We start from the raw sequence: 27809 nt of genomic DNA, 5'->3' as shown, positions 1-27809 counted from the left end.
GATGAAATAAAGGCATTGCTCAACCAAACTTATGGCCTACATGATACATTCTCTGAATTAGATAGTTCTAACAGCACTTAACGAGGCTCATTGACTCACATGATATCTCTGTCCTAAACTGACTGGCAACCAAAAAGACTTTTTCAGTCTTACTTGCAGAGCAGATGAAAAAAGACAAGGTAGGGTGTAACAGGATGGAAAGTGCAACAGTGACAGCAGAGCAGCAAGATCCTCAACTGCAGCAAGGGAGGATTTGCTCAAACACAAAGCAGCCATGGATACAGAAATAAGGAAAAGAAGATGCTTACCCTCAGAAAATCTCAGGTATACAGGGATCTCCAGCAAGATACCCTCACCTCCACTGCCAGTCCTTAAATGAGGTCTGGGAAGGGGTGGATCCTGGCTCTAGCCCTTCCGGTCACTCAGCTGCACTGCATTGCATTGCACGCACCTGAGCTCCCCTGGGCTGGCCCTGCCTTCCCACCAGCTGCTCCATCACTGCTTCAGGCCATAGCTTAGCATCTCTGCTACATAAGGTGTTTGACAATACCTCCCAGCTGAGAAAAACAATTCCTTTCACTACCGAGTTTGCAGAAACAGGCTGCTTTGAATCAGTTTTTTTTCCAGGCTTCAGGATTATTTCAGATTCATGTCTTGTTCAATATGACACTCTCAATTGAGGGTCTTTTAGAAAAGAAATTGGACTGCGAGATACAATAGTTTGGGAAGCCATAGTCTGAGGTCAATACACTGTGAAAAATAAGGGATAACCACTTTCAAATAAAGGTGGTATCCAGGTAGACTAAAAGGTGATCTGATTCACTTCTCTGTATTTACAGCTTCTAAGATCCTTTATTCTTATCCTCAAAGTGGATCACTGTAATATGAGTGTGAGGTTATAAATGGGCATATCCTGCCATAGGCATTGATTTCAGAGGGTATTGCTCTGTACTCTGATGTGAGCCATATACATATTGATTTCATCAGTGACCAAATTACTTTTCTTGTAATATTGACTTTTTCAGTGCAAAAGCACATACGCATGAGCAAAACTACCTTCACAGTAGCGAGTCAGGCTTTCAAACCAATTAAAGACATTTCTCTGCTGCCTTCCTATTCCCTGAACAATGTTTCTGAATTACGTGCTGCCAGGCTGTATGCAGAAGAGAAAGCTGGCCAAGTAAAACATGGGTGCCAGTAGCAGGAGTTCCAATGAGTTTCCTGCAAACTGAGGTTTTGGTGCCTCTCGGAGGTGTGCTGTATGCTCAGGTGTAGAAATACAAACTTAGCAGTTCAAAATGGTTCATCCTCGTTCAAATCCTTGCCGTGAGTCCCTGCTGCCTCTGCCATTTTTAGAAACTTTATAGCCCCGTAAGATTGGTGTGCCAATGGCAGAACGATGCCAGGAGAGCTGAGATTTCCATCAAGCTTTGAAAAGAAGCCGTATGGGTCCCAGCTCTTGTGAGAGGCTTTGTGATGTGCACACAGAACAGAAAGGCAAACTTGTGAAGAACAAATGCAGGAATCGCCGAGACCGAAGCTCTGATTGTTGCTCTGTTGGTTTCTACACCTGATCAAGACAAAGTGCTGCCAGCAGCCCAGTGAAGAAGGAACTCACTGCACGTCCCAAACAAAACGTTACGTTCGTCTCCATTTGAAGAGATCCACTCAAGAATGTCACGATGTTGCAGAACCAGTAACACCGAGGTAGTTGCTTCATATGTGGCATGAATTATGGCTATTGAAAGGTGTTTGTGTCATTCTCATCAGCAGGGAAGGATCCGCAGGCCCAAGGGGAACTGAAATGTCATTCCATCTGGGGTTTAGGAGAGAGCCACAGGTGCAAACCAAGCCCTGCACACAGCCCTGAGCTGGGTCAGCCCTGCACAGGGAGGACTCTCACCCTGCAGAACTGCACCAGTCCCATCCTAACGGGTCTGCAGCTTCGGGAGCAGCTGCACTTTTACAGGTAGCTCAGAAATAGGCTGAAATTTGGTCAGTATCGCTTTTTTTCTAGCAGAAAAACAAAATCCTAAACATTCACTTGTTTTTCAGACAACTTTAATACTGTCAGAGAACACAAATATATCCTGCAGCAGGGACAAGAGCTGTCATAAATGTTAGCAATCTGAGAAGAGGTTGAATATCATCTTGCTCGTACTCCTGTGCTTTTTTTCCTTTCTTTTTTTTTCCTTTGTTTTCTTTTTTCTTTTTTTCTAAGTAAGAAAAGGAGATTGTGCTTTGTACAGATACTTGATGAGAGAGGAAGCCTTTGAGATCAACAGGGAAGGTGAATGATGGCCACTCTCACAAATCCATTTGATCTCAAGAGAATCTGGAGGGAATGAAGAAAAGGGACAAAACACAATCCTTGCCAAATAAATGTTTGCTAATTAAGTATTTGCTAACAAAGGGCATACACTCTCGTACCTAGATGTGGTATGATAATGTGGATCATACTATGAAGGCAAAATATCCTTTGCCTTTGGCAGCATGTTACTTAGTGAGAAAAATGTATGTCCAATCTATTGAAAATTGACTTACTGAGTGAGGGAAGCTGTTCCAATTGATTTAATTTTCAGCAGAGAACACATAAAGGAGCAGAACAACAATTGCATGCTGTCAACAAGGAGCGAGGCTTTAAGAACTAGCATTGCAAACACAGATCTTCAAAGAGCTGAGAATGTGGGGAAAGATTCATAGAGTGCTTCAGCGAGGTCAAAAGCTTCCAGTAACTCTGAGGATCAAGATCTTCATACAGCAGGCACTGTATGGTGCTTTTGGAAGACTGAGCAAATTGCAACATAAAAGCAGGTGAATGTAGACACAACAGTGTTGACATGATATTTATCAAAACATTGACTGATCCAAGTAAATTCAAGAGAGTGAGAAATCTATGAAAAAAAGAAATGAAAAGGTTGGCAAGAGCATACATGCTGAAGGGAAAATGAAAGTAATATTGATGGTCTCAACAAATAAGCATAACTTCCTCATGTTGGAGATGTAGAGACGAGCAAGAACCATCAAGTGAAGAATACGAATTTCAGCATGTTACAGTTTTTAGGGCAGATAAAATTTAAGCTCTCCCAGCCAGGACTTCCACAAATCACTGTCTACGATTTCAAACTTCACCTGAACCCAAACTGCAGGAAAATAAATGTCATCATAAAAATGTAATGGGTTCATATAACATAGGCACAACTCTCTCTGTTTATCTTGAACCTGATTTTATCTCTCATATATATATATATATATTTTTCCATTGAAATATTTAAGTGATTTGAGTATGACACGCTGTTTTAAGATCCCCCCAGGAGGGCATCAATCACACGTACAGCTGACCAGAGGCTGCAGACACGTGGATCATACGTAACTGCTGACTTTTATGTGGCTTCAGTTCAAAGTTGGCTTCTGTCAGTAGCAACAAAAATTATCACAATTTCTCAGAGGAAAGAAGACGTACTGAGCCCTAACCTCAACTTCCATCTGCTCGAGGCTCATATAGGCCTTGAATACATGCAGCCCTCATAAGCTCAGTCAGAACCTAGGAGTCAGTTTTTGTGGAGAAGCCCAGTGGAGAAATAAACAGCCCTCCCACCCTTTGCAGACATGGCATACATGAGAGCTTCCAACAAAAAGGTGCTGAACAGCCCATCTCCTGCTGAGTGCATGAGCATTCCTGGAAGCAGTTGGCAGGCTCAGGCTCAGTTTTGTCAATCTCTTACTACACTTACTAATTTTTCTAGTGTAAAAAAATATATGACCCGCAGTGTATAGAAGATACAACTCACAAATGCCATTATTGCCTCAACGGCACTTGGAAATTTGGAAACCACAGATGGTGAGAAAGAGACTAAGCCTCTGTTGTGAGAAATAGGGGAAGTTAAATCTGGTCTGAGCTGACAAAAGGTTAATAATGATCTCAGCAGAATCAGAAATTAATTGTCCTCTGTTGAGGCCGCACAAAGCTAGAAATGGTGAGAGCAAGCATCAATCTCTTCATGAAGCAGTGGAAGGAAAAAAAGATGAAAGAATCAAAGCGTGTAATCACCCCAACGCTGCAAGAGCAAGCAGTGCTGCAGCCTGGCAGACACAGCGATTCTCTGCTCTGGGGCAAAAGACAGAGAAAGCATTCAGTGCATGCTCCTTTCCCAAAGAACACGGCCATGAAAAGACCCTGCTACCTTTAATACACTGTTGGTATAATGAAAGGCAACTGCTATTTTAAGATTTTAAGGCGGTTTTACAACAAAGAGCAGCTGCAGACACCATCCCCATTACCACCAGGCCTCTGTCCGCCCTTTCATCTCCCTCACTAAGCCGTCTCTCGGAAACTTTCACAGACTTGCAGCCATCAAATGAGGGTTAGTCGCTCAAAGGCTGGGCCCAGCCGTGTTCAGCTCCGACGCCTCAAATTAAATTGATACTAAAATAGTCTCTTTTTTTTGTTAAAGTGCTATAATCATTGTGACTACAATCCCTCACCACTGTAAGACTCGATATAAGGAGTAATAAGCTGATACATGTCACCGTTGCTGATAGCTGTCAGAACTTCTTTTTCCAGACCTGGAAAGCAAAATAGAACTCCCAATTATTCTCAGAATGGCAGAATAACCCCTTTCCCAGGGTAGAGACATGAAAGATTCATTTTCTTCTCTGTTCCATCAAGACATGCTGCAGATTCATTTAATGCATTATGTGCATTGCATTAGATTTCAGAACTCACAAAGAAGGTCATACGGTTAACCTTAAATCTAAGGTTAAAAAAGAAATACAACTCCTGTGAAGCTACTGGCAGAGCTTAACACGAGAGGGTCAGAGTTTCATTCTCAGTCTGTCTCTGCCATTATGAAGAAGATTTTCACACAGAAATTGTGTCTGTGGGCTGACTGGGACTCATGCTGCAAACACGGCGTTTGCTCTCATACTAAAAAGTTAAGCCACTCTCAGCACTACACATCAGCCACACTGATGTCCTTGCAGCTAATTTATCTTCTGACCCTCGCTAATGTGATCTGACATAAGTTCTGTGAGGCAGTGATACACTTTTTGGCTCTTAAACTCCCTTTTGGGTGTGGAAAATATTATTTAAAAATCCTTCCTTGAAGAACTATTTGGGCAACAGCAGTGACAAGGCACGAAGATGAGCCGTACGGTTTGGATCTTCACTGGCCTTAAAAACTACCCAGACTGTAGCATCTGGGGCTTTTGGCCATGACAGAGAAAAGAACTCCAGCTCCAAAATAAAAGCACTGGGGCCTGAAAGCAAATGGTGGAGGGGTGTGGGTCTATGGAGGAGACACAGTGGGGAAGTTCAAGGTGTGTGAAGTGGGAGACAATGGGGGGAGGAAAGGGGAATCTTCAGGGTCAGGAGGAGGACAACAGGGAGTAGGCATTAATGGTGTGCAGTGCACAATCTAGGGTTATTGCATTACAGAGGTACATAAGAAAATTAACATGGGGTAGTAAGTAGTCATTCTTGCTGGTCATTTTTTGCAGGTTGGTGGACAGGTTGTTCCGTGCACAGCAAATTCTAGTGAGTCCATCTTTTGCTTTAAAAACTGGACACTCAGTAGGGCCTAAACCAGCCTTTCCCCCCAACATTTTCACGTATTTAGGATTGGTGAAGCCATGTTGCTGTTAACAGCTATATGTATATATATTATTATTATTATTATTTTTTCTGAGAAGGAAAGGTTAAGGTAGAAAAATCTCTGTCCAGTGCCAAGTTCTTCCTCACTGAGCAGGTTTTTAGTAACAGCAGTTTCTGTCTGCTCTTAATCCAGACCCGGTACTGCGAGATGGGCTAAGAGTCACTGCCAAAAGGATGCATGGTTAGAAGCTGCCGGCATTCCTGACTTGGGCTGGAACTGAAGAACTGAATGCCCACCTTAAAGCTCACGACTTATACAGGAGGCCTTGTAAAAGCAAAATGATAATAATCAAAGGCAGAAAGTTGTGTGTTCAAACAGCCTACAGCTGATCTGTTAGCAGCAAAGCCCTAAAATTCCCATGCAGAATTTCTGACTAAAAGAGCTGCAGAACTAAGAAGTATGTTTTGTCTTCTCCAAGAGGATGTACTTGTATGTAAAACCCTCATGACTTGATACTGTCAGGTATTTCACTAATCTTCCCTGGAATGTGCACAGCGTGAGACTATTTTCACTAAAATGTAGAACAGATTTTTTTCTGTATGCACCAAGAACTCAGATATCAGCCATTGCCTGGATCTTAACTCTTAGAAATGCAAAAAACACAACACCATTAAAGGAAGGGAAATCAAGTTATTAAAGGACAAAATGTTATTTTGAAATTATAGTGCTAAGCTGTAAATAAACCGAGAATCTCACAACTAAAAAATTAAAATGAAACACCAAAATAAACAAACTGATTTAAAAGAGTATTTGCATCCATCTTTCCAGAAGAAAACATGTGTGTGGGAAATCTAACGGACAAGAAAAGGAACCAGTGAATTACGTGCAGGACTCCACTATTAGGAATAAGTCTCCAAAATGACAAGCTGCAAAGGACAATATTCTCCTCTGCACCGAGGAGAAGCAGTGAGATGGGGAGGCAGGAACCGAAGGAGCAATAGTTGGCGTCATCGAAAGGCAGTCAGCACGCTGAGAGATGGGCTTTGGCTTGCACTCTGTGATGTTCTTGTACATGTATCCAGCCGTCTCTACTCACTGCATGTTAAGCTTCAAATCTCAAGAAAGCTTTCGTTTGTAGGGGACAGATGTTAGATTTGAAACCCCTTAATTTACAGGTGTCCTTTGCAGTGCTGTCATTGTACTGGAAGCAAGAAAGGAACTCTGCCACGCTGTTCTCTTGAAGATGCCAATGTCCACAAAATGGATTTCTTACTCTTTTATCTTTCTATGCAACTTGATAGCAGAACCCCGAACTAGGCACAGCCTCACAATTAATTTACTTCTTCACTCAGCAAGGGGAAAAAATCATCTCCTTTTCCCAAAAGGATGAGTGTTTCACAGGTAATCTTTCAGTGCAGCTTGGCTACCACTAGGAAATGGAAACTTGGAGCAAGGTGTGGGAAAGTTCTTTGTTCTATCATCACCACTCTGCAGGACTGGTCACTTGAGACATAAACAGAACAAACACTTCTGAAACGTTGTTTACAACAAGTAGTAAAGCTGAAGGGGAATGAAGACATTTGTCTGACACTGAAGAAAACACACTTTGTAACTCATCTCACCCTGCTTTTAAAAATTGTTTCAGTAGAGGCTTCCTTGTCACAGGGATCATATGTATACATGAAGGAGCTGTTTCCAAGCAATCCGTGTGGCTAAAATGTGCAACAGCTGTTCAGCTCTGGCTCTCCTTGTCTGGTTGCTTTCTTCTGTATATACCTATAGGTTGGTCTACCACCAAAGCAGAATTTGGCACAGAATGGTTCACTGAAGTGATTTCTAATATAGACCTGACACAAAAAATCCTCTCAGTAGAGATGTTTCCCATTTCTAGCGAGTATTAAACATCAGTGTGCCAAATGTAAGAAAACACCATTTTCTAACATTTTCATCCTTCACTGAAAATTCAGCAAGTGTGACTGAGGAAGTTCCCATAACAGCTATTTTTCAATTCAGTTTCACTTCCAGAGGGAAGCGTGGATAACTGGCTCTCATGTAGATTCTCTGCTCCTTGTCAGTGACATTGTCATTAGCTGACACTTGGGCTGAGATCTACCTGATGTGTGACTATGGTAAGTGTTAAGCAGTTAATCAGACCAGCTGGTACTCCCTCCTGGGACAAGTGCAGGCTCATCTGATGGCCCTCCTCTTTCAGGACAGGCAGGTAAGACTGATGGGAGGGGAGTCTACTATTGACCACAGGGTGACAAGTGGCTATTTTAAACGAGGTCCCTAATTTTCAGAGGAACAGAAGCTGGTGAAAATAATTAACTAATGCCTTGGATTAAAAAAACTCTACTGGGGGGATACAGCGCATTGCATATATTGTTTATCTCGTGGGATTAATATATGCAGGATTAATATATGCAAATAGGGTGTAAATATTTTGCAAGCTCCCGATAAGAAATCTGTCAGTGACATAAATAAAGAAATAAGTAAAGAGAAGTCGCACAGAATCACAGAAGCTGACTACTTGTGTGTCATTCAATTTCAATCTATTAAAGCCTCCAGTAAATGTGAAAGTATCATGGCCAGCTATCAAGTCCAGCTGATGCAAGCAGACCTTCCTTCCTTCCTTCCTTCCTTCCTTCCTTCCTTCCTTCCTTCCTTCCTTCCTTCCTTCCTTCCTTCCTTCCTTCCTTCCTTCCTTCCTTCCTTCCAGCTCCCCCAGTCTCGGTGAGATACCACACAGGTGGGACTGCAGACCACTGCTGTTGCGTTGAGGTTTCACATTCCCTGACTTTTCAGAATAAAGAAAGACATTTTTTACCTGTTCAAATCACGGTGTATGATAGGTTGTGTGAGGTTGTGGAGGTACTCCATTCCTTTGGCAACGTCTACAGCAATTATCAACTTAGATTGCAGATCAAGAGTTCTATATGTTAGGAAAAAATGTAGTATTATTCGAAGTTAATAAACAGACAAAAGCTATATGCAAATTATTCTTATCTCGAAATTACGAAACTTTGCCAACATTTTAAATATAAAATAATGTTACATAATGTATTGTAAATGTATATAATAGAATAAAATGACTAAATCATTTTTTTTGATGACTGATTAATTTCCCTTGTTCACCCAATACTCTGAAGCAAAGCCATTTTTTTTTCCAATCGTGTTCCTTTTACTATTATTTTAATCCAAAATGAAAAGGATTCACGTCAGTACACATGCATTTGTCTTCCAAATTCTGTACGAGTCCTTGCAAAGGACAGGTGGAATACCTCTTTTGTTCATGAAGCAGGGAGAAGAGCGATCCTCCAGAGATGTACTGAGTGACAATAGCAAACTGACTTGGGTCATCCAGGCACGCCCCAACAAACTGGATGACACATGGATGATTCAGCCGACAGAGAATGGAAACTTCACGGCAAAACATGTCCACATCAGACTTGGAGCAGTAGGTGTTGGCTCGATAGCTTAGAATTGACATGGAAGAAGTTGATAAGACAAGAATGTCATAAAGTCTTTCTTTTTTTTTTTTAATACTTCAGACGATATAATTAGCCAAACAGAGAGGAAGCCTGGTAAGCTTACCGTTTAATTGCTACGATTTTATTTCTGCATCGCCCCTTGTATACTTTTCCAAAAGACCCTGAAATGTTTTAAGATAAGTAAGCGTAAAGATACTCCTTCTGAACATGAAACACTTAGAATGGAGGCCTTCTTATTCCTGGTACCTGAGCCAATGATCTCATGGAACTCTATTTCAGAGAGCTGAAGATGGAAGTGCGATGGCAAACCAGCACGGAGGAGGAGCACGTCTGCCTTTTCTGCAAAAGAAAGCACTTGACTTACTGGTGGAACGCAGGGTTACAGGTGCAGAATATCAGCGTTTAACTTCACAGAGCCATTGCGCAGTGAATGCTGTCTTTCCTCCTGCAAATTGGTTGGCAGGTAATCCTGTCCCCTTTTCTTTCAGTAACCGCAATAAACCCCAGTAACAAAGAAGTAATTGCGACTTTACAGCTGCCGTGTTCCTTGTGTTTAAATCTCATCACCAATGAGCACTGTCCCACGAGCATATTCTGCCCGTGCTGGATAAGGATTGCATAAAATCCTTCACATGGAGAGTAATTTCCTTTCCCTCCGTACTTAATGCTCATCACCAATGCAGTGTATGTTATTCCACATCTACTTTTTAGTGACGTTTGGAATCTGAATTCTGCAACGTAATTTAGTTAACAAACATCTCCACCTTGTTAATGCAATTCGGTTTAGGGCTATGTAATTCATCAGAATATTTCTCAGTGGATGTAAATGCTGCTATGCGAAGGATGTAAGGTTTTGATTAGATGCAGAGTGAATACTTGAAAAATTGAAAGGACCATAGAAAGTGATATATTTTGAAGTATGGATACTCATCTGAATCTTTTAACTGGAGCTGTTTCAGAATAACACAATATATTTTGGAAATAACTTTTCTTGTAAAGATCAACCAGGCATCTTACAGGGGATCTCAGCAGCATCCTTTTCTCCGAAACAAAACAAACAAAAAAGGTAATATATATTTACTAATGTAAGCTAAAATAAGATAAAGATAGGAATTGTGCTGCGCAGAACCTTGGCAGACAATGAGAAGAAAACATCTGAACAAATTATTTCCTAAAGCTATCCCAGGGAAACGCAGCTGCTGCCACGCACAGTGCCGCGTTTGTGAAGAAGAAGAAATCCAGGAATTGTGAGCCTTGCACGGCATGTTAAGGCTGAACAGCACCTTGGGTAAAAGAATACAAAGCTCTGAGTTTTGCCTGGTCACTGAGGATACCTTTAGTCATGCTTTTAATCTTTCCCAGAGGGGATGGAACTGACACGTAGGAACCATCTGAAATAAAAGAACAGAATTAGTTCAAAGCACACTGATGTGCAAGCGTACTGATAAATACACTGACAGACCAACAAGGCCATGACTGCTTAAAGAAAAGCTGCAACAGAAACACCAGGATGGAAACATATATAAACACACGCATGTAGGTCTGTGACTTGTTATACTGCTGAATTCTTGAGAGCAGTTTGTCATTAGCCTTACTGAACACTGAACAATACCACCTTCTGCTAACATAAAAAAGACCTAACGCAAAAACTGTGGTCTTTTGTATCAGCCAGGCTTTGTAAAGGCACTCAGATCAGATAAAGGATTCTGATAGTTGGGCTGCCGGCAAATGGCTCTGCTCAGTTCGCTGACTTGGTTTTTCAAAAGACCTCAGATTTGCCTGTGTACCAAAACCATCACTTCTTGTTCTTCTGCTTAAATGGAAGCTGAATTATTTCTAACAGTCAGCATTAAAAATTCAGCTGTGTTAACACCAAAGGGGTTTCCAGTGCGTGCATAAACTCAGTTTCCTGTAGATTTACATGCATTCCAGGTACCCTAAGCCTAAACCTGGAAGAGGTGAAACAGCTCTGCAGAGCTGGAAATGTAGGAAGGAGACAGAGCCTGCTGTTGGCTGTAGGGCTGTTCCCATTTCCATGGTAGGAAGAACCAACGACCTGGACAACACGCAGTGTACAATACATTTACTTTCTCTGCAGACAGCGTTCTCAGTTCACTGTAAAATGTTTTTTTTATCTACTTGTGTTATTGGCATTTAGAAGCCAATAAAAATGAGTAACTTTGTAGCAAACAGGGTAATAAATTCTTCCCAAGGGAGACTTAGATATTGAAATATATAAAAATATGAAGGGGACCAAGTATGGAGATCCACTGAATATTGGTAATGAAAAAACTATCAGAGGCAGACAGCAAAAAGAGAATGGCTAAACAAAGTATTAGGGATGTAGAAAGGTGTAAGTAGTTGCTGGGGAATTACCACCTTTCAGCTTTTAGCCTCTCTTTCAAGTGAGCAATACAAAGTGATAATTTTATTTAAGGGTAAAGGGAGAATTTGGGCAGAAGTAGACAATGTATAAGATGAGAAATGGTGATTTTCATGACACTAGTTTTCTTTATGCCAGACAGAACTGATCCAAAGCTCCCTATCATCAGTGGAACACTCCCAGGATTCAGTGCTCTTTGGATCAGAGCACTCAGTTGGGATTAAGCGACCTCTCAGACCATACCTCCTCCAGGCTGTGAGTATTCGTTACAGGGTGATTCATCCTGAGGCCTTTTGTAGTGCTTCAGAAGGGTCACAATGGCATCATGACCTGGGAAAGGAGGTGTGAGGACTCGCAGGTAGGCTCAATTGTCACTAAAATACCCAAACATTTGTACAGAATCCACGGATTTTACATACAAAAACAGAACTATGCGTATCTAAAACATGTAAATGAAGATAAAACAGTGCTCATCTACAACATAACGTAATTCTTAATTACAGAAATATAGGGAAATATCAGCCAATAAAAGTAAAAAAGTTATTTTCGTGAGTCTGCCTAACAGTAATGTGATATGTGGCAATAGAAAAAACACCTGCTTCAGAAATCCTTAAATGGAGGTGGATCACAGCTTTCAATAAGCCATGCAAGGGAATCCAGTGCCTGAAAGTATTCCAGGGTTACGTCCCAAAGTGCACCAGACGTGCACTCCGTATTGCTGCAGACAGCTGCTGTGCTCACTGATCTCTGGGGAGGAGCAGAGCTGTGTGAGCACATTGCGCTCCATCTCTTGGATGCCTGATGTGCCAAGTTCTGCTTGGTAATGCTCAAAAGTCTCTTCTAAACATTTCAAAGCTGAATTTCCCCTCAGTATGTTTTGAGCAGAATATTTCGCCAACGTGATGTTTTTAAAAGGGCCCTGAAGTCTGTTTTACTAATCACAGTCATTCTCATGACAGAATTGCAGTGCCTTGGAGGGTCAAAATTGAACTTGCATTTTTTTCCACTGCTGTTGTACAGAATTTTTTCCTCTTCCCTCCTCCTGCTTCCCCGGAGGTGCACCCAGCATTGCTCACAGCTCAGCTCCATAGAAATGGATCCCCTTTGGAGCATCAGAAGCTGGCTCTGCTCCAGCATGGGCAGGTCGTAGAATCATAGCATGGCCTGGGTTGCAAAGGCCCACAGCACTCATCCAGTCCCAACCCCCTGCTGTGTGCAGGTCGCCAACCAGCAGCCCAGGCTGCCCAGAGCCACATCCAGCCTGGCCTTGAGTGCCTGCAGGGATGGGGCATCCACAGCCTCCTTGGGCAACCTGTTCCAGTGCCTCACCACCCTCTGGCTGAAAAACTTCCTCCTAATATCCAACCTAAAGCTCCCCTGTCTCAGTTTAAAACCATTCTCTTTCAAATCCTGGGCTCTTCTCACAGAGTCCCCTCCTGCAGATGGTCCTGCTGCCAGAACCCAATGTGCAGCTAACGTGTGGCACAGCACAACAGCAAGGGGAGATTCCCTGCTCAGACCTTACAAGAAATGAAGATTGCTGGCCCTGATGTACTGTTCCTTGTAATGCCTCCTTCAGCAATAATATTAAAACTCCTCAAGCACATCCCACAGGCCTTTTCTGAACAGGCTCTATGATTGCTGTTTTAGCAGCGCATAAATACCACTGTCCTTGAGTTTGTGTTGAATTAAACTGTTGTACAACTGATATATGAGAAGACAAACACAAGGGCTTGTTGATATGACCCTTCATGCCAGGAAGCGAAAAGCAGTTGCTGAGCACTCAGTCAATGGGGCCCGAGGGGTAATTCTGTACTCCTATCTCCTGCCCGTCCTGTTCCTGTGTAGATTTCTGCAGAAAACAGAAATACCTTTCTCATAAGCCCACATCAAGCAGGTCTGCTCATCCTTTTCTCCACTGGACCTGCTGGGATCACAAGCGACCAGATTCATATCAGCTCCATTATCCAGCAAAAACTGCACCAGACGAATATGGCCATGGTAGCAAGCACAGTGCAGTCCTAGAACATCAGAGACGTGTGGGAAGCACAGCTGTCAGAACGTATCTTAGAACTTGTGCCAACACCTATGGAGCACAGACCGATTTACCTGATAAAGGAATATATTATCAAACAAACACCCGAGGCAGCAGCTGAAAACAAATTTGCACTGCAAGAACCGATCCATTGCCTGCTATGCAATGTGTCAGTGTTTACTCTCCCACCTGCAAATCACACTGAACAACTTTGTATGCAAGGAAAGCTCGTAGAAACAAAGAAGCCACTCTTTTTGTCTTTATCTGCTGTCTGGATACGAGGAGGGCAGCCCTTCAGACACAGCACCCCACATTCCCTAGCAGAATAACACTGAGGCCCAATTCTTCAGCCTGCTTAGAAGCCCTGCTGCAGGGCAATCACTTTACATCAGGTTTTACCACTCATATACAGGCTAATGAGCTTGACTCACTCTCACTGAGCTCTTAGTATTTTTCTGTGCCTTTTAGCCAAATCAATTGGAAAAAAAAAAATAAATTGAGATCTCTTTGAGAGGTAACTGGATGCTGATCATTGACTTACTGTGTGAATTACCTTGAAAATCCTGACTGTGTATAGCTTCCATTTTTGTGGTGCTGGTATGATTCACACAATAAGGGTGATGATGTTACCTGTATGTCCATCTCTTCCCTGGTGATTGATGCTTACGACATTCTGGTCGAGAAGGAATTTTACAAGTTCTATGTTCTTTCCATAGGTGCAAGCACTGCAAAAAATGGAAGGAAAAGTGAACGTTGCAGCACATGGGAATGTAAGTACTTTGGGTAGCCAAAGACTTCAGAAGAATGACAGAGAGATTGGAGTAGAGGACTTTTAGAGATGTGTAAACGCATGATTAATCCACAAAAGCAAGTACGTTCATTTCTCTTGCCTCATAAGCATTCTAATTATTCTTGCATAAATTAATTTTGCACAGCATACAAAATTAATACACTGTCTTCCAGCGTGTGCCTTAACTTTGTGTGAGGCACTTTGCAGCCTCACAGTGCTGTGACCAAACTCTATTCTGCTGCCTCATTTCCAGGTCAGAACATCTGGAATCCAGGAGGTTTCTGGGCAGAACTCCAACGCCAGCTTCAAAAGCAGACAGCAGGAGAAGCCATTACCCAAAGAGGTGCTGATGAACCTGACGCCCTTCCTACATTTCTTTCTCTCCCTCCTCACTCACATGTCCTCTCCCTATATCAAGGTGTGAACTTATCCATGCTGAGCTCTTTGCTTTATCCCTCAGTCATCTGGTGGTTGCTGAGACATTTGGTTCTTGAACATTTGGTTCTGTGAAGAAAAGCTGAGGGAACTGGGCTTGTTTAGCTTGGAGAAGAGAAGGCTGCAGGGGAGACCTCACTGTGGCCTTCCAGTACTTGAAGGGAGCGGATAAAACAGGAGGAGGAATGGCTGTTAACGAGGGTGGCTGGTGATAGGACAAGGGGAACGGCTTTAAACTGAGGCAGGGGAAGTTTAGGTTGGATATGAGGAGGAAGTTTTTCCCCCAGAGGGTGGTGAGGCACTGGAACAGGTTGCCCAAGGAGGCTGTGGATGCCCCATCCCTGCAGGCATTCAAGGCCAGGCTGGATGTGGCTCTGGGCAGCCTGGGCTGCTGGTTGGTGACCTGCACACAGCAGGAGGTTGGAACTGATGAGCACTGTGGGCCTTTGCACCCCAGGCCATGCTGGGATTCTTTCTGGCCATTGCATTGCATGCACCTTCCTGTGCCATTCTGTTGCTAAAGGTGGTTTTAAGCACTCACCTGTGGAAAGCCGTTTCACTGAAGATGTTCTCCTTAGTGAGACTTTCTGTTCCTGAGAGTTGAATCATTTCCTTGACCACGTCAAACTTCCCACTGTAACAAGCACTGGAGATAAAGGATTGTTAACGGTGTCAACTTTTCAGTTAGGCCCTAACAGTGAAAACTGGAGCTGCCCACACGACTCACAGGTGTAGCGGTGTGTCTCCATAGATGTTCACCACGTGGGGCTGAACTTCAAAGCTGCTATGCAGTAAGAACTTGACAATCTCATGGTGCCCGAATCGACAGCAGAAGTGCAGAGGAACGTGGTCTTCGTTGTCCTGAGCATTCACTGTCATTGCACCCAGAAAGAGAGCAAAAGAAGTATTTTATATTTAGCATAAGTTGTTTTGAATATTTAAAAAAGCTTTATGTACATTGCAGATATATTATGAAACCTCTTAAAGTACTGATGGTTCTTTTTCTTTAAAACTGAAATTTCTGTGAGCTGCTACACATCAGAATGGCACTATTTAGGGTCAACTGTAGTGCACCATCCAGACAATTTTCTGGGCTTAGAGTACAAAACTGCTTTATTCCAGGACGGAATGTTGTCATGCAGACTTTCAGGAATGGAACAACATTTACTGTCACCTTTAGAAAGCTGTCAGTATGGTACAATGCTAAGCAAACTGAGGATACGTGTACAAATGTAATTGTTTTTAAGCACTATATTATCTTCTTAGAATATCATCAGCTGAATGAAATCAGCTACGCAGTGAGAAAATGTATTTAAATAAAATGAAGGAGACGCAGTAGGATATATTTTTCATGGGCACTATTAAAATATAAATACATAAAATATAAAAAGTAAAAGAGGAAAGGGAGAATTTATTGAAATTTCTGGAATTCCAGAGTTTCCATTCTGTTAAATATTTATTTTCCCCTCTGAGGATGATTATACGTGTGCTTAACATTCCTCACTGCGTATTTCGGAGGATGGGAGTGTTCTTTTAAACAGCATGGAATTATATGTTAGAATGGGCAAAATTAGAGACGTAGAATATTACAGTTAGGCAGAGCTGTACTTATCTCTATTTGCTGAATGTACTTTCTGTGATTGTTGGTACTTTTTTTCTATATTTAGGTAGAGAACAGCATAATCGATTGATGTCATAATTGAAAGAGCTGACAAATCCAGTCCACATTGTCTGACATTTTGTTCTCAATTCACCAAACCTTTGATATTAATAGACTACTGAGGAGTAATATGCCCATCAGAAGTGCCCAGACTTGCAATATGCAGGTTTTTAACAACTGCTAGGTACAAATATTTCCTGTAGCTGACTTTCCCTGGGACAAAGGGCACACCGCATGCATTCTGAGGTCCTTTCTTGCCATGATTTTCTGTGACTAAAAGGAAAAGAATATTAGAATAAAATGCTGTTTTAAACTTTTCTGAAGTAACGCTGGATGCCCACGGAAATGGACAGTCCTTTAAGCTGAACTGAACCTACACCTTCACCGATGTCTTCTGACAGAGAATTCCAAAGATTAATTATGTTTCAGACTAAAAAAAAATTGACTAAGTAAACAAACAAAAAACCTACCAAGCTCGTGGTCTGCAAATTTCATTAACTGCCTTCACCAGCCTTTCTAGCAGCCTTATGTACAAGGGAGCGAAAAAAGGAAATTGTTTTATTTTGCTATCCTAAGATTATTTTTCACTTTATAGATTGATGTGACATTAACCTTTCTTTTTTTATTGTGATGTGGTGCCAGACAGATTCATTCTGAAGTGCAATAAATAAGAAGGAAATAAATGTCAAAGTTTTGTAGTAATAAATGTCAGTGCTTTACAATGTGTAGCCAGAGAATGGCCTGAAGGACACCAGGGGTGTCAGGGTCACAAGCTTCTACAGCACAACAAGGTGTGAGAAGGGCAGAGGAAGGAATTGTGCGTCTTCTCCTTCACTTTGCAGTTAAAAAATGGTGTCAGGTGCTTGTAATTATAAATCTTACAGGAGGTAAAGAAAATGGCTTACAACATAGGATGATGGATTTTGTTTTAATTGATACCTAACATTCATAGAAAGCATAAATTAACAAGAGGACTTTTGCCACAGTCCAGCCCACTACGCATCTCTCACACAATTTCTCTTATTGTAAATAAGAATTCCACAATGAAGGATACGAAGCTTGTGTAGCACAATGAAAGGCGAGCTGAAAAGATTCAATCTCTGTTCCTATTTTGTTGGTGAACCATTTGCAGTGTCTGATCTGAATTATTTTAAGTCAACTGCTCTGAAGTTTTGACTTAAAATCCTTCATCTGTATCTCATTCACTGGAAGTTTACTACGCATTTAAGTTATTTGATTGGAGATATATGCTACACTGCCAAGTCTTCTCTGAAGTACTGTCTCAGTAACGTTACCTTGTATGTAAATCTTAATTTTATTTTCTGCTGTTGTTTGTCACCTATGAGTTATTCATGGAAACAGAATGCAATGAGGTGGCAGCTCAAACCAAGCACACATAACAGGTGAAGAAAAACTCCTCAATTGCTTTTTTTTTCTTTTGTTTCAGTTGTCCAAAGACAACAGAAGAACAAATGCACACATACTGTCAGGAAGAGAAACTCAATATTGAAGACCTGGCTCTGTCTATTAGAATACAGTGATAAAGTTGATTTTTTTACAATGCTTTTTCTTACCATCAGCTTTGCTTCCTTCTTCCATCAGGAGCTTTGTAATATTGAGAAAGCCTTTGGCAGAAGCTAAATGAAGAGGCCTGTCTCCAACTTCCCCACTTGCATTCACATCAGCTCCAAACTTCAGCAAGAGATGAGTTACCTAAGCAGTTCATCAACGTTGATTAAAATATCACATGAAAATCAATCTTTAGGCACAATCAGATAGAACATTGCACTGGGTAATACTTTATGTGCACATCTCTTTGAAGCTGAAATGGGGAGAGGAGATCCAATAGAAAACTTACGTTTGAGTTATAGATCTACAGAAATACTAAAACGCTCACAAAAATATTTCTTATCTAAGGTGGGATGTGTGGTGAACAGCTGGACACAAGGCCTGCATTTGTTTAAATGACCAGCCAGCATATTAAAATAAAAGCCCCTGAAGTCCACACCCGGGTCAGAACTGCTCACAAGCTTCCCTTATGACCACAAAAGCACCAGATGCTCTCCTCACACCACCTCACAGGACTGCAGTGGTTCGTTCCGAGAGCTTTATGGCAAATAAGGAAACTAATCTCTCAGTCCAACGTGCAAGGTGCTGCCTGATGTGCCCGGGTGGTGAGGTGCTTGTCTATGAAAGAAGGATCGCAGGAGCACCTCTTTGGTTCACAGCCTTGCTGTCGCTTGATCACAGGAGTGCAGTCCTTTCGATCATCTCTGTTATCTGAACTCTGTTCTCTTGGAAGCTTTTCCTCCAAGTCCCAGTGCACTCCAAGAAACATGACACTGAGCTGAAAAAATACATTCTAACCAGAGTTCATCCTTTGAAACATGAAAACTGCCCAGAATACATTATTTTAGCTAAAGAGAGGTAGAGAATTACTTACGTAAGCCAGAACAGACCCATTATTATGTTTTACACAAAAGGACTGTTCAGGGCAACTGAAAGGATTGCTACATTAACCATATGCATAATTTTTCTGTTTAAAAAAAAAAAAAAAGAATTAGAAGATTCAATGCCTGCTTTGGTCGGGGTTTGAGATTACGTTCCGGTGAATTTGTGACCTGTGTGAATGAAACAAGTGCACCTGGACTGGTTGTATGCACAGCATCTCAAGGAAAATCCTGCTCTTTAAATGATATTTTTTTCTGTGAACATAAAAGTGGCCACAACTTAATTTGTGAATTCCAATGAAAACGGCAGAAATTACATTTAATTATTACTGGCATGTGATGTTCACCTCCTTGCAGAGACTTCAGACAGTATACTCTTAACAGCAGTCTCTGGAATATGGGATAAAGTAAGCAACAAATGAAGTAAATCTCTTAGTCCAAGCCTGTTTGCAAATTATCAGACCTGGCTAGAAAATTACTTGTTTCAGGAGGGTTAGAAGGGAAGACACCAATTTGTTCTAGGTCCAGCATAGAGGATTGAGTGCAGATATTTCCTGTTACAATTCAGACTCTAGGGCAACCAGAGGCTGACTTCAGTATATGAAAGCCTTTCACAGTATCCCCCTGAATTGTAATGCAAATAAGAATAGAGCTACAGTTGCCTGGACTGCTCCACCTCCTACCTTTCTGAAATCTCCCCCCCTGTTACCTGTTCATGGCCATAATATGCAGCAATGTGCAACGGGGTGAAGAAAACCGCATCCTGAACATTCACATAAGCTCCATGCTGCAAAAGAATATCAACAGCCTAGAAGAATACAAAGAGAAAATTCCTATTAGAAGCACCACACCAATGGAGTCAGCCAGTAAAACAGGATTTCAAAACATTATATTGCCAGTTTAAAAGAAACAAGAAGTCCTAAGCTTACACAGGGGAAGAACTGAGTGCAACACGTAAAAGTGACAAACTTAAATTAACTGGACACTGAATGTCACTGATGCTTTATAAACCAGGCTGAAGACGTCTTTGCAAGTAAAAAGCCTGATTTACAAAATAAGAGGCATAGAAATGAGTCCGTCCTTTAGTTTTCTTTTAATTGTCCTGAACAAGGAGATGTAAACTCAGAGTTTTCAGAAGTAAATAAAACAAAATCAAAGTCCTTTTAAATTAGGCCAATCCTCAGCATAATTAACTCATTGTGTACAAATTTCTTTGTCTTCTAGAAGTTAATAAGCGTGTGGTATCAATAAATAACCCTGAGTGTTTCTTTCAAATCAGCAGTAGGTTTTGGACCACTGCTGTCATTAACAGCCAGTAGTCACCAAACATGGGCTATCTGCATAACTTGCAGGACACAAGCCTGAATGAAGCTGCTTTGGATTATTTTCTGAAGCCTGCAGAACTGCTAATCTTTTTTTTGGTTTCTTTGAAGCACAAAGGAACCCATGCACAATCAGTGCTGGCAACTGGGTTATGTGGGCAGTTCTACATTTCATCCTGATGAAACTTCTTGAAATTTTCTAATGATGATGAAAGCGTTGAACTGTGAGTCACCTGCAGGGAAACAGTTCCCCGGCAATCTGCAGAAGTCACAAAGAAGGGGAAATAGCCACCTTGGGGCTGTGCTCTCCCGTACCTCCCACTGAGATTTCCCCTGATGACGCCAATTAATCCCAGCTATGATGATGCACAGTTCTCTCAACTGCTGTCTAAGTTAAGGCTATTGATCCATTTCATACCTGCAGCAATTCAGCCAGTCAGTTAAATCCATGTCATTCAGCAGAACTCAGACAACTAGAGCCTGTTACTAAGCAACATTAGCGTTGAGGGATTATTTCTTTACTCGGTCTAGATTGAAATACATTTCTTTCCATGTGACTGCCAATGCATGCGCACCATCATGTAAGACACGAGGACAGATGTGAGACCACAATAAGCTTTTGTATCTTCCTTAGCTGGTCCATCCAGTTGAAGCAGGCCACCGATGAGACACGTAAGGAAAGATTCAGGCAGTGACCTCTTGAAGCATAATGGTCTCCCCAGGGTTCCTTTTGCTACAGGGTAGCCAGAGATGCTGCACTCACATATCATTTCCCGTAGAGAAAAGGGGAAACTCACCTGGTGATGCCCAGCTATGGTGGCAATGTGAAGGGCTGTCAGAGCTCCGTACCCAACCTGCTGAACGTCAGCTCCGCCATGCAGCAGTGCCGTTATGAGTTCTGCGTTGTCCTATGGAGTGTGTACATAAAGCATCTTATTTCTGCAGTAACAAACAAAGCTGGCCCTTCCATATATTGGAAATAAATATGAGGCTGTCTTTCCTCCTACATTCAGACAAAATTCCAAATGCTGCTGCTCACATCTCTTCTTTCTTTCCATTCCTAATGCTCTTGGCAATATGTAAGACATTGCTACATTGGGAATTCAGTGTCTTCTTTGCACAAATAACAGCAATAGCAATAAAAAAAGAATGCCTCTCTGTCCTAAGATGCACTGCGTAATTTAATCAATATTTCTAAAGCAATATCATATCCTCATGGATGACAATGTAAAGCATATGCTGATTTCCCATGCATGTGCTCTCTGTAGGTAACTTTCCTGCACACTATAAATGTAAAATTGATATTTCACTAGAAGTAGCACCTAGAGAGTTCAGCTGAAGAGGGCAGACAACTAAAGCTAATCCCTTCTGATTCCCTGTCATCACTTCATGCAAAATAATTTACCTTGTAAGCTGCCAAGTGCAGAGCAGTAAATCCATTTCTTGTTAACCTGGATGGGCGCAGTCCTTTTAGCATAAGAGTTCTTATATGTGATTTGTTACCTTTAAAAGGAAAGTTGGAAACCTGAGTCATTTTCACACACACTACAACAAAAAGCCACGCGTAGGAATAAATGTCAGTGTGAGTTTGACAATAGAGAGAAACACGTTCTTGAAATATCGCACCCTCAGAATCAAATTAGGTGCCATTTCCTTGCCCACTGACAGCAGCAGACCTGGCCACGTACAGCCTTACTGTTCATAATTCAACAAGGGCTGGTTAAGGAGGGTCCGACTTCTAAAGAAGCAGAATTCTCTTTTAGCATCCAGACTATGCTGCTAAGGACAGCATAAATTAACAGATGCTTCCTGGAGCACTGGTTTCTCAGCCACAGGATTCTTTTGTCCATTCAGAAATGCAGCACTGCTCTCCCTCTGCCTACGAATCGTTACAGGGCTAGCAGTTTTGAGGGATGCTGACGACCATCGGCATGGGCAAGTAACTTCATTCCTACCTTTCTGATGCAGTGACGGTCCCAAAAATATACCTCCTTCTGAATAGCACTGAGGGCAGTGCTGAGTCCAATAACTTCTCTTCATCCCTGAAGTTCACATATTGTACCTAATTAATCAATATTGTGTATTTTCTTTAACTTCCTTTCAGGAATTCCATCGATTGCTCAGATGTTACCAAATACTGATGTTGTCTTTAATGTGAACTTGCATGCTTTGAAATCAAATTTAAAGATTCTTTTTCTTTTCAGCAGTGCAAGGTCAGGTCCTCCTTGATCTAAGGCTGACCAAATCGTATCTGTATATTGTTGTTGCACATTTTGTGGAGCTGAAACCTTATGGCGAAATCCTCTTTGTTCTAGTAGAAGAGATGCACATGTGTGCACGAACTAACGACTGGCCATGTGGATAACTGGATCAGAGTGCAAAACTGCACCATTAGTATGTCTTTATGAACATTCCAGAAGTCGCCCTGCAGTCTTTTCTTGCATACCATGATTTGCTGTCTGCAAAAGTCCTATCAACCTGTATTTTCTGACTAGAGCATTTGAGTTACTCTTTTAACTACCGTGATAAACAATACAGGTGCTTCCACTGTACTAGAAAAATGCATGCTTTATGGATGGCAAATATATTCAAACCAGCTCCATACCCTGAAATCTATAGCAAGTACACAATACATAATTGTATAGAAGTACTACACAACGAGTAAAGAGTAATGAACCAATGCATATAGCAATTAAGATGAATTAATTGAACATTTGCAATAAGGACATAACAAATTATCATCCACAACTTCTCTTGGACCAATGAATCAGTCGTAATGTGGTTCAGCATAAGTTGCTTCGGTCTTGTTGGCAAACAGAGTTGAGGGTAATGCTTACAGGTAATTGTCCCAGTGCCAGTGAGACAAAACTAAGAAACTGAAAATATAACCCTCCTGACAGTCATTAGAGACAAATACTGACTGTGTAAACAAGATGCTTAAAATACCTACCCTCACATATGCAGCATAAGTGGAGAAGAGAGAGCCCATTATCTGTGCGGTAATTTAAATTGACTTTGCAGAAGGCTTCATCAGAGCTGAAGAAAGATTTTTCAGAGGATTACTGTTTTCATCCTTCGGCAGAATTTATTTCATTTGGAAAACGTTTAAAAGAGAAATCTCAATTCAAGCTTTTGCAGACACAGGGCTAAATTTAGATTCAGTTTGTACTCTGCAAACCTAGAAATGCTTTACTGACAACAAGTGAGGATCCAGATTTATCTTTCAGTAAATTAAACTTGAGCCTAACTTGAATTGCTCTCTGAACACCCTGCTACCAGTACCATCCTGCTAATCAGTGCATTCCTTCTAAATAAAAGAGGAAAAGAAAGAGCAGAAAGCTCTCCTTACAGATAAGACTCTTTTTATAATTAAAAAAAAAGACAATTTGTTCATTGATTTAAAAATAAAAATTAAAAAATGCAAACAAGTATTCATTCTACACTGATGAACAAGACATAAGCACAGAACTGGTGGCAATTAAGGTAAGTCAAAGGAGCACCCAGGAGGCCTTCAGAAAGTACGTCTGTGTTCCTGAAAACATGCCAAGGAAACACCCTACCATCATTATGCTGATACAGGCACACGAGAACTCTGCAGAAGCACACGCACTCCTGGTCGTTGCCTTTTCAAACCTTGCATGTGTAGCTGTAACTTTCTCAAAGATTATATGTTGTCTTTGACAGCTTAGCATTTGAATGCATTGTCATTTCAGGTTGTGAATTTGTGATTTATTTTGAGAAGCACCTTTTTTTTTTTTTTTTTTTTTCTTTTTCTTTTTCTTCCCCCCCCCCCCAAGTGGCTTTGATGTCTGACATTATTTAACTGCCCATTTCCTTAAATTTGCCTAGAGTTAGGTTAGTATGCTTGGCTGTGGTTGGACTCGATGATCTTTAAGATCTTTTCCAACCTGAGCAATTCTATGATTCCATGAGCTTTTTGGATGGTGAGGATGTAAGAGTGCCACTTGGCTGAGGGAGCACGGCTGTCAGCGTTAGTGCTGCCCTAGAGGGCGGCTGCAGGCAGGGATTTGAGGTTCACTTTCAAAGATGATCTGTTTGTGTGTTCCTTTATACTTTTTTTGCTTCAGAAAAATTCCTGTCTAAAGAAGCACACAGCAAAACTTAATCATGTTATAAACTTAGATGTACTATTAAAGCTAATTTGTTTGAAAAGAATACAAAAGTTTGCTCTAAAATACTGGCATTGTCATTAATAGCCACTAGTTTTGGTACTGTGCTGTGTGACCCTTACCCACGTATCCCCAAAAATAGACATTAAGGAACAGGCATTCCATGGGTGTGAAATTCCTTCTGTAAGAAAACAATTGAAACTGAAAATGCTGCTTAATAGCAAATACTCATCCACTAGGCATTCATAAGCAGATTTCCTGAGTATTTTACCTAAAAACGTGCTTCAGTTCTGCCAGCTCCTTGTCTTTGATTTGGAGGTCATCTTCTAATCGCTCTATGATTATAGCATACGATTCACTGACTTTCTTCTTCCACTCATCTGTCAGCAACAAAACAGAAACACTTCAAAACATACAGAAAGCAGGGACTCAAACTGTGGTGTCCCACCAGCAGAGCTCTGCATTTCTAACCACTGTTACACACCATTCCTGTGCTGCTCTACTGAAGCATGAAAGCTTAATTAAAACGTTACAGCCATTAATCTATTCTTGCTGCAGCCAACACAGACACATACATACTGGCTTTGTAGATTGCTAGTACGTACGAATCCTTGTCAGGAGTATTTTTAATCTGAACAAGAGAAAACTTCAACCATAGGTTTCATTTGTTAGTTCTTATTTCCTAACTCTTAGCATACATACGCAGCATAGACAGATTAAAGTTTTAAGGTTTTTCTAATGAAGTATGAGCTAACACAACAATGTAAACTAATACGACCTTACGTGACAGTGCAATAAATTTAATTCACTTTGTTTTGTCTCTAACAGACAGACATGGACTAAGCTGCTAGTACTGTAAGCTAAGAACAATACGATACCTTACCCTTGAACTCAAGGGTAAATTTGCGATGAGTTATTCCCTGAAATATTATTTCCTTCTTGCAGATGGAAGTAAGGCATACTACAGATCAAAAAAACCACAGCAGTGTTAATTACCAGTGCAGGTTTGGGTTGGTCGAGATTTGTAATTTCCCATTTGTTCAGTGTATCTTCTTTGTTTCAGCAGAGTTCCTGCAGCAATATGATTCCTTGCTCAAGAGCAGTGGCGGTCCTACTGAAAAACACTCTGATAGTCTCTGGCTAAAAATAAACCCTGTGCCCAATGGAATGTCATGCAACAATGGCACGGAGCACAACAGCATGTGCTGCCAAGTGTGAAAAAATAATGCAGGTACCTCATCAGCCTCTTTAAAAATCTACTGCCTGTTTCAATAGAAATGTTTGCTCTCATCTGTTGCATACATACAAGTGGTGGAGAGGAGGCAATTTGGCGGCGGGTTACCAATTTGGTACAGAGAAAGGAGTTAATGAGGCTGAATCCCAAACAGCCTTTCAGGATCCCCAAGGAGCTCTGAAGGTCCTCGGTTTGAAGAGGCCAGAGAAGATCTCAACTGATAACGTTGTAGCACGCAGGATGGTTTTGAAGAACCTGAGGATTTTAATTATAGCATACACATCGTATCATAGCAGAGAACGCTGACTTCTTCCCCTTTGGCAACATTTGCGCAGGTCGCCACATGGAGGACATCTCTCCAAATAAAACCAGACCTGAGTTTGCTGTCAGGAATTCAGTATGCTTACTTGGCATTTTTCTGTCCTTAGGCAGAGAACCACCACCAAGCCGCCCCTTCACAGCCACAGAGCTGCAGCTCCGCAGGCCAACACGTCTGTCAGGCTGCAAACGAAGGACACGACTGGAGGAAGCAGGCCCATCGCCCTGCAGACTGGCTGCTAAGGAGGGAGGCTCTGGTTGTGCTCTGGCCCTGCTCCAGCTGGAGTTTCTCCCAAAACTGAGGATGTTTGGGCTGCTTTGCTCACATTCCAAGCAGACTGTGCACAAATCAGCTGGGGGCCAGGATCTGTATGGAGATGCACATCCTGACCTCCTTGTTAGCATTTCAGTCAGGATCCAGCATCATAGAAATGCATTAAAAAATCCATGGTCCAGGTGGATTGAAGGCTGAAGAGAGCAAAGTGGGCTACTGGGCTTTGTGCTTACATATACAAGCAAAGAAACCGTGTCATAATAAATTGAGACTGTGTGCACGGATGATTCCTCTGAAAGCTTCTGCTTAAGAGCCATGCAAGAAAGTTGGTCAACAGCAAAATAGTGCTGCCTTCCACTCACATAATCCATACCCCCTTTAATCTGGTTACCACAGATCTGCTCATCTGCTGTCTGCCCCTTTCATGTCCATTTCCCTTCAAACAGGAAGACTTCAAACTCATCTTCCCATCCCATTTTGGGATTTCTGCTCTTTTCTGTATCTCCTTCTTCGACTGCGTTTTAAAATTTACTTTATATGTGTATTTTGACACACACACACACACACACACACACACACACACACACACACACACTTAAAGCCTGCTGATTGACCTTGACAGTTGTTCTGTTTAGTCTTCTCAGTTGAGGATTTCAGGCAAGAAGATATGTAAATATAATACAGACACATCAAATCTCTAGCAAGCTGCATCCCACCACAAACAAACTTGAACTCCCATGATAGCTCCTGGCACACTGTGAGCTCATCCATTTATTTGCACTGATTTACACATAAAACCAAGGACACATTTTGGAAGACTTTGAACTGCTGACAAGATGCCCTGTGATACGCGACCAAATATTTGCAAAACGCACCAGCCTCTGAACTGATCCTCCACATCCAGTTGCCAAGCAACGAGGAGAGCTGTAAAGCAGCACCCAATGGGTACCCACTGTGCCACTGCTTCCGTTACCTTAGCACAGCTTTTCCTCCCTCTCCTGAGGGCAGCTGTGGCTGTGCAGCCCAGGAGCAAACTTTGGGCCGCCTCCCAGCCCACGAGCCTGCAGGATGCTCGGCCAGGTGCCTCCCTCCACCTCCTGGGCTAGGAACTTGGTGACACGTGGAGCTTTCGGAGCATCGTGATCCGTCCCTTCGTTTTTTTCCCTTCGACTGTTAAAAAAAGACAGATCTGCCTGTTCTTCATCACCTGTGCTCTCGGAACAGCTCTAGAAGAGCTGGAGGTTGGCCCAGGGCTGTGTGAGGATACCTGAATCCAGGGGAAAAATTAATAACAGCCCAACCTGTTTACAAACAAACACCAGAGGGAGAACGACACCGACGTCAGGGTTAGACCATTTCTAATTAACATATGTCCAAGCAGCACTGAAATGTCAAGAGCAATGTTTTCTCAGTGAGTATTCAGATGCAATTACAGATGTAATATTAAGCTATACAACGTTTGGTAACACTCAGGTACGTCACGTGAACGGGGCATTAAAACACATTGTTATAAAACGAAAGCAGGAGGAAGCTGATAGCCCACGTAACAAAGCAGGTGCTCACAACGCCTCCTGGGTGGCAGTGGATTAGAGGGGTGCACAGAAGCACAGCGCTGCTATTTTTGTGATTGCAGTACTACGGTGGCATTTGCACAGGGATTAATCTTCCACATGCGCAGAGAGGAAAAAAGGAA

At 41.8% G+C, this 27809-nt stretch overlaps 1 protein-coding gene across 4 annotated transcripts in view; it reads right to left on the bottom strand.

Annotated features, from left to right (window-relative positions):
• The window catches only part of TNNI3K (TNNI3 interacting kinase), a 47183-nt gene extending 21227 nt beyond the window's left edge, over positions 1-25956 (bottom strand). Inside the window, exons 1-18 of one of the 4 annotated variants that reach the window (XM_085231676.1) lie at positions 25287-25956; positions 24562-24670; positions 23111-23196; positions 21566-21663; positions 20958-21068; positions 19548-19646; positions 17963-18101; positions 15456-15600; positions 15270-15374; positions 14134-14228; positions 13340-13489; positions 11712-11798; positions 10420-10476; positions 9332-9424; positions 9189-9246; positions 8876-9070; positions 8422-8526; positions 1921-2894 (exon numbers count right to left, since the gene is read on the bottom strand). In XM_085231676.1, coding sequence (XP_085087802.1) covers positions 2648-2894; positions 8422-8526; positions 8876-9070; positions 9189-9246; positions 9332-9424; positions 10420-10476; positions 11712-11798; positions 13340-13489; positions 14134-14228; positions 15270-15374; positions 15456-15600; positions 17963-18101; positions 19548-19646; positions 20958-21068; positions 21566-21663; positions 23111-23196; positions 24562-24670; positions 25287-25326 — 2019 coding nt within the window. In that variant the 5' untranslated portion in view covers positions 25327-25956 and the 3' untranslated portion in view covers positions 1921-2647. Of the gene's footprint in view, positions 1-1920; positions 2895-8421; positions 8527-8875; positions 9071-9188; positions 9247-9331; positions 9425-10419; positions 10477-11711; positions 11799-13339; positions 13490-14133; positions 14229-15269; positions 15375-15455; positions 15601-17962; positions 18102-19547; positions 19647-20957; positions 21069-21565; positions 21664-23110; positions 23197-24561; positions 24671-25286 lie in introns of those variants that run through there. The other 3 variants (XR_014885234.1, XM_085231674.1, XM_085231675.1) reach the window with 3 other exon arrangements.
• Between the last annotated feature and the right edge of the window lie 1853 nt (positions 25957-27809).

Source organism: Meleagris gallopavo, chromosome 10 (genome assembly GCF_905368555.1).
Source record: "Meleagris gallopavo chromosome 10, MGAL_WU_HG_1.1, whole genome shotgun sequence".
Taxonomy (NCBI): Eukaryota; Metazoa; Chordata; class Aves; order Galliformes; family Phasianidae; genus Meleagris; species Meleagris gallopavo.
This window is presented reverse-complemented; position numbering and strand designations above follow the sequence as displayed.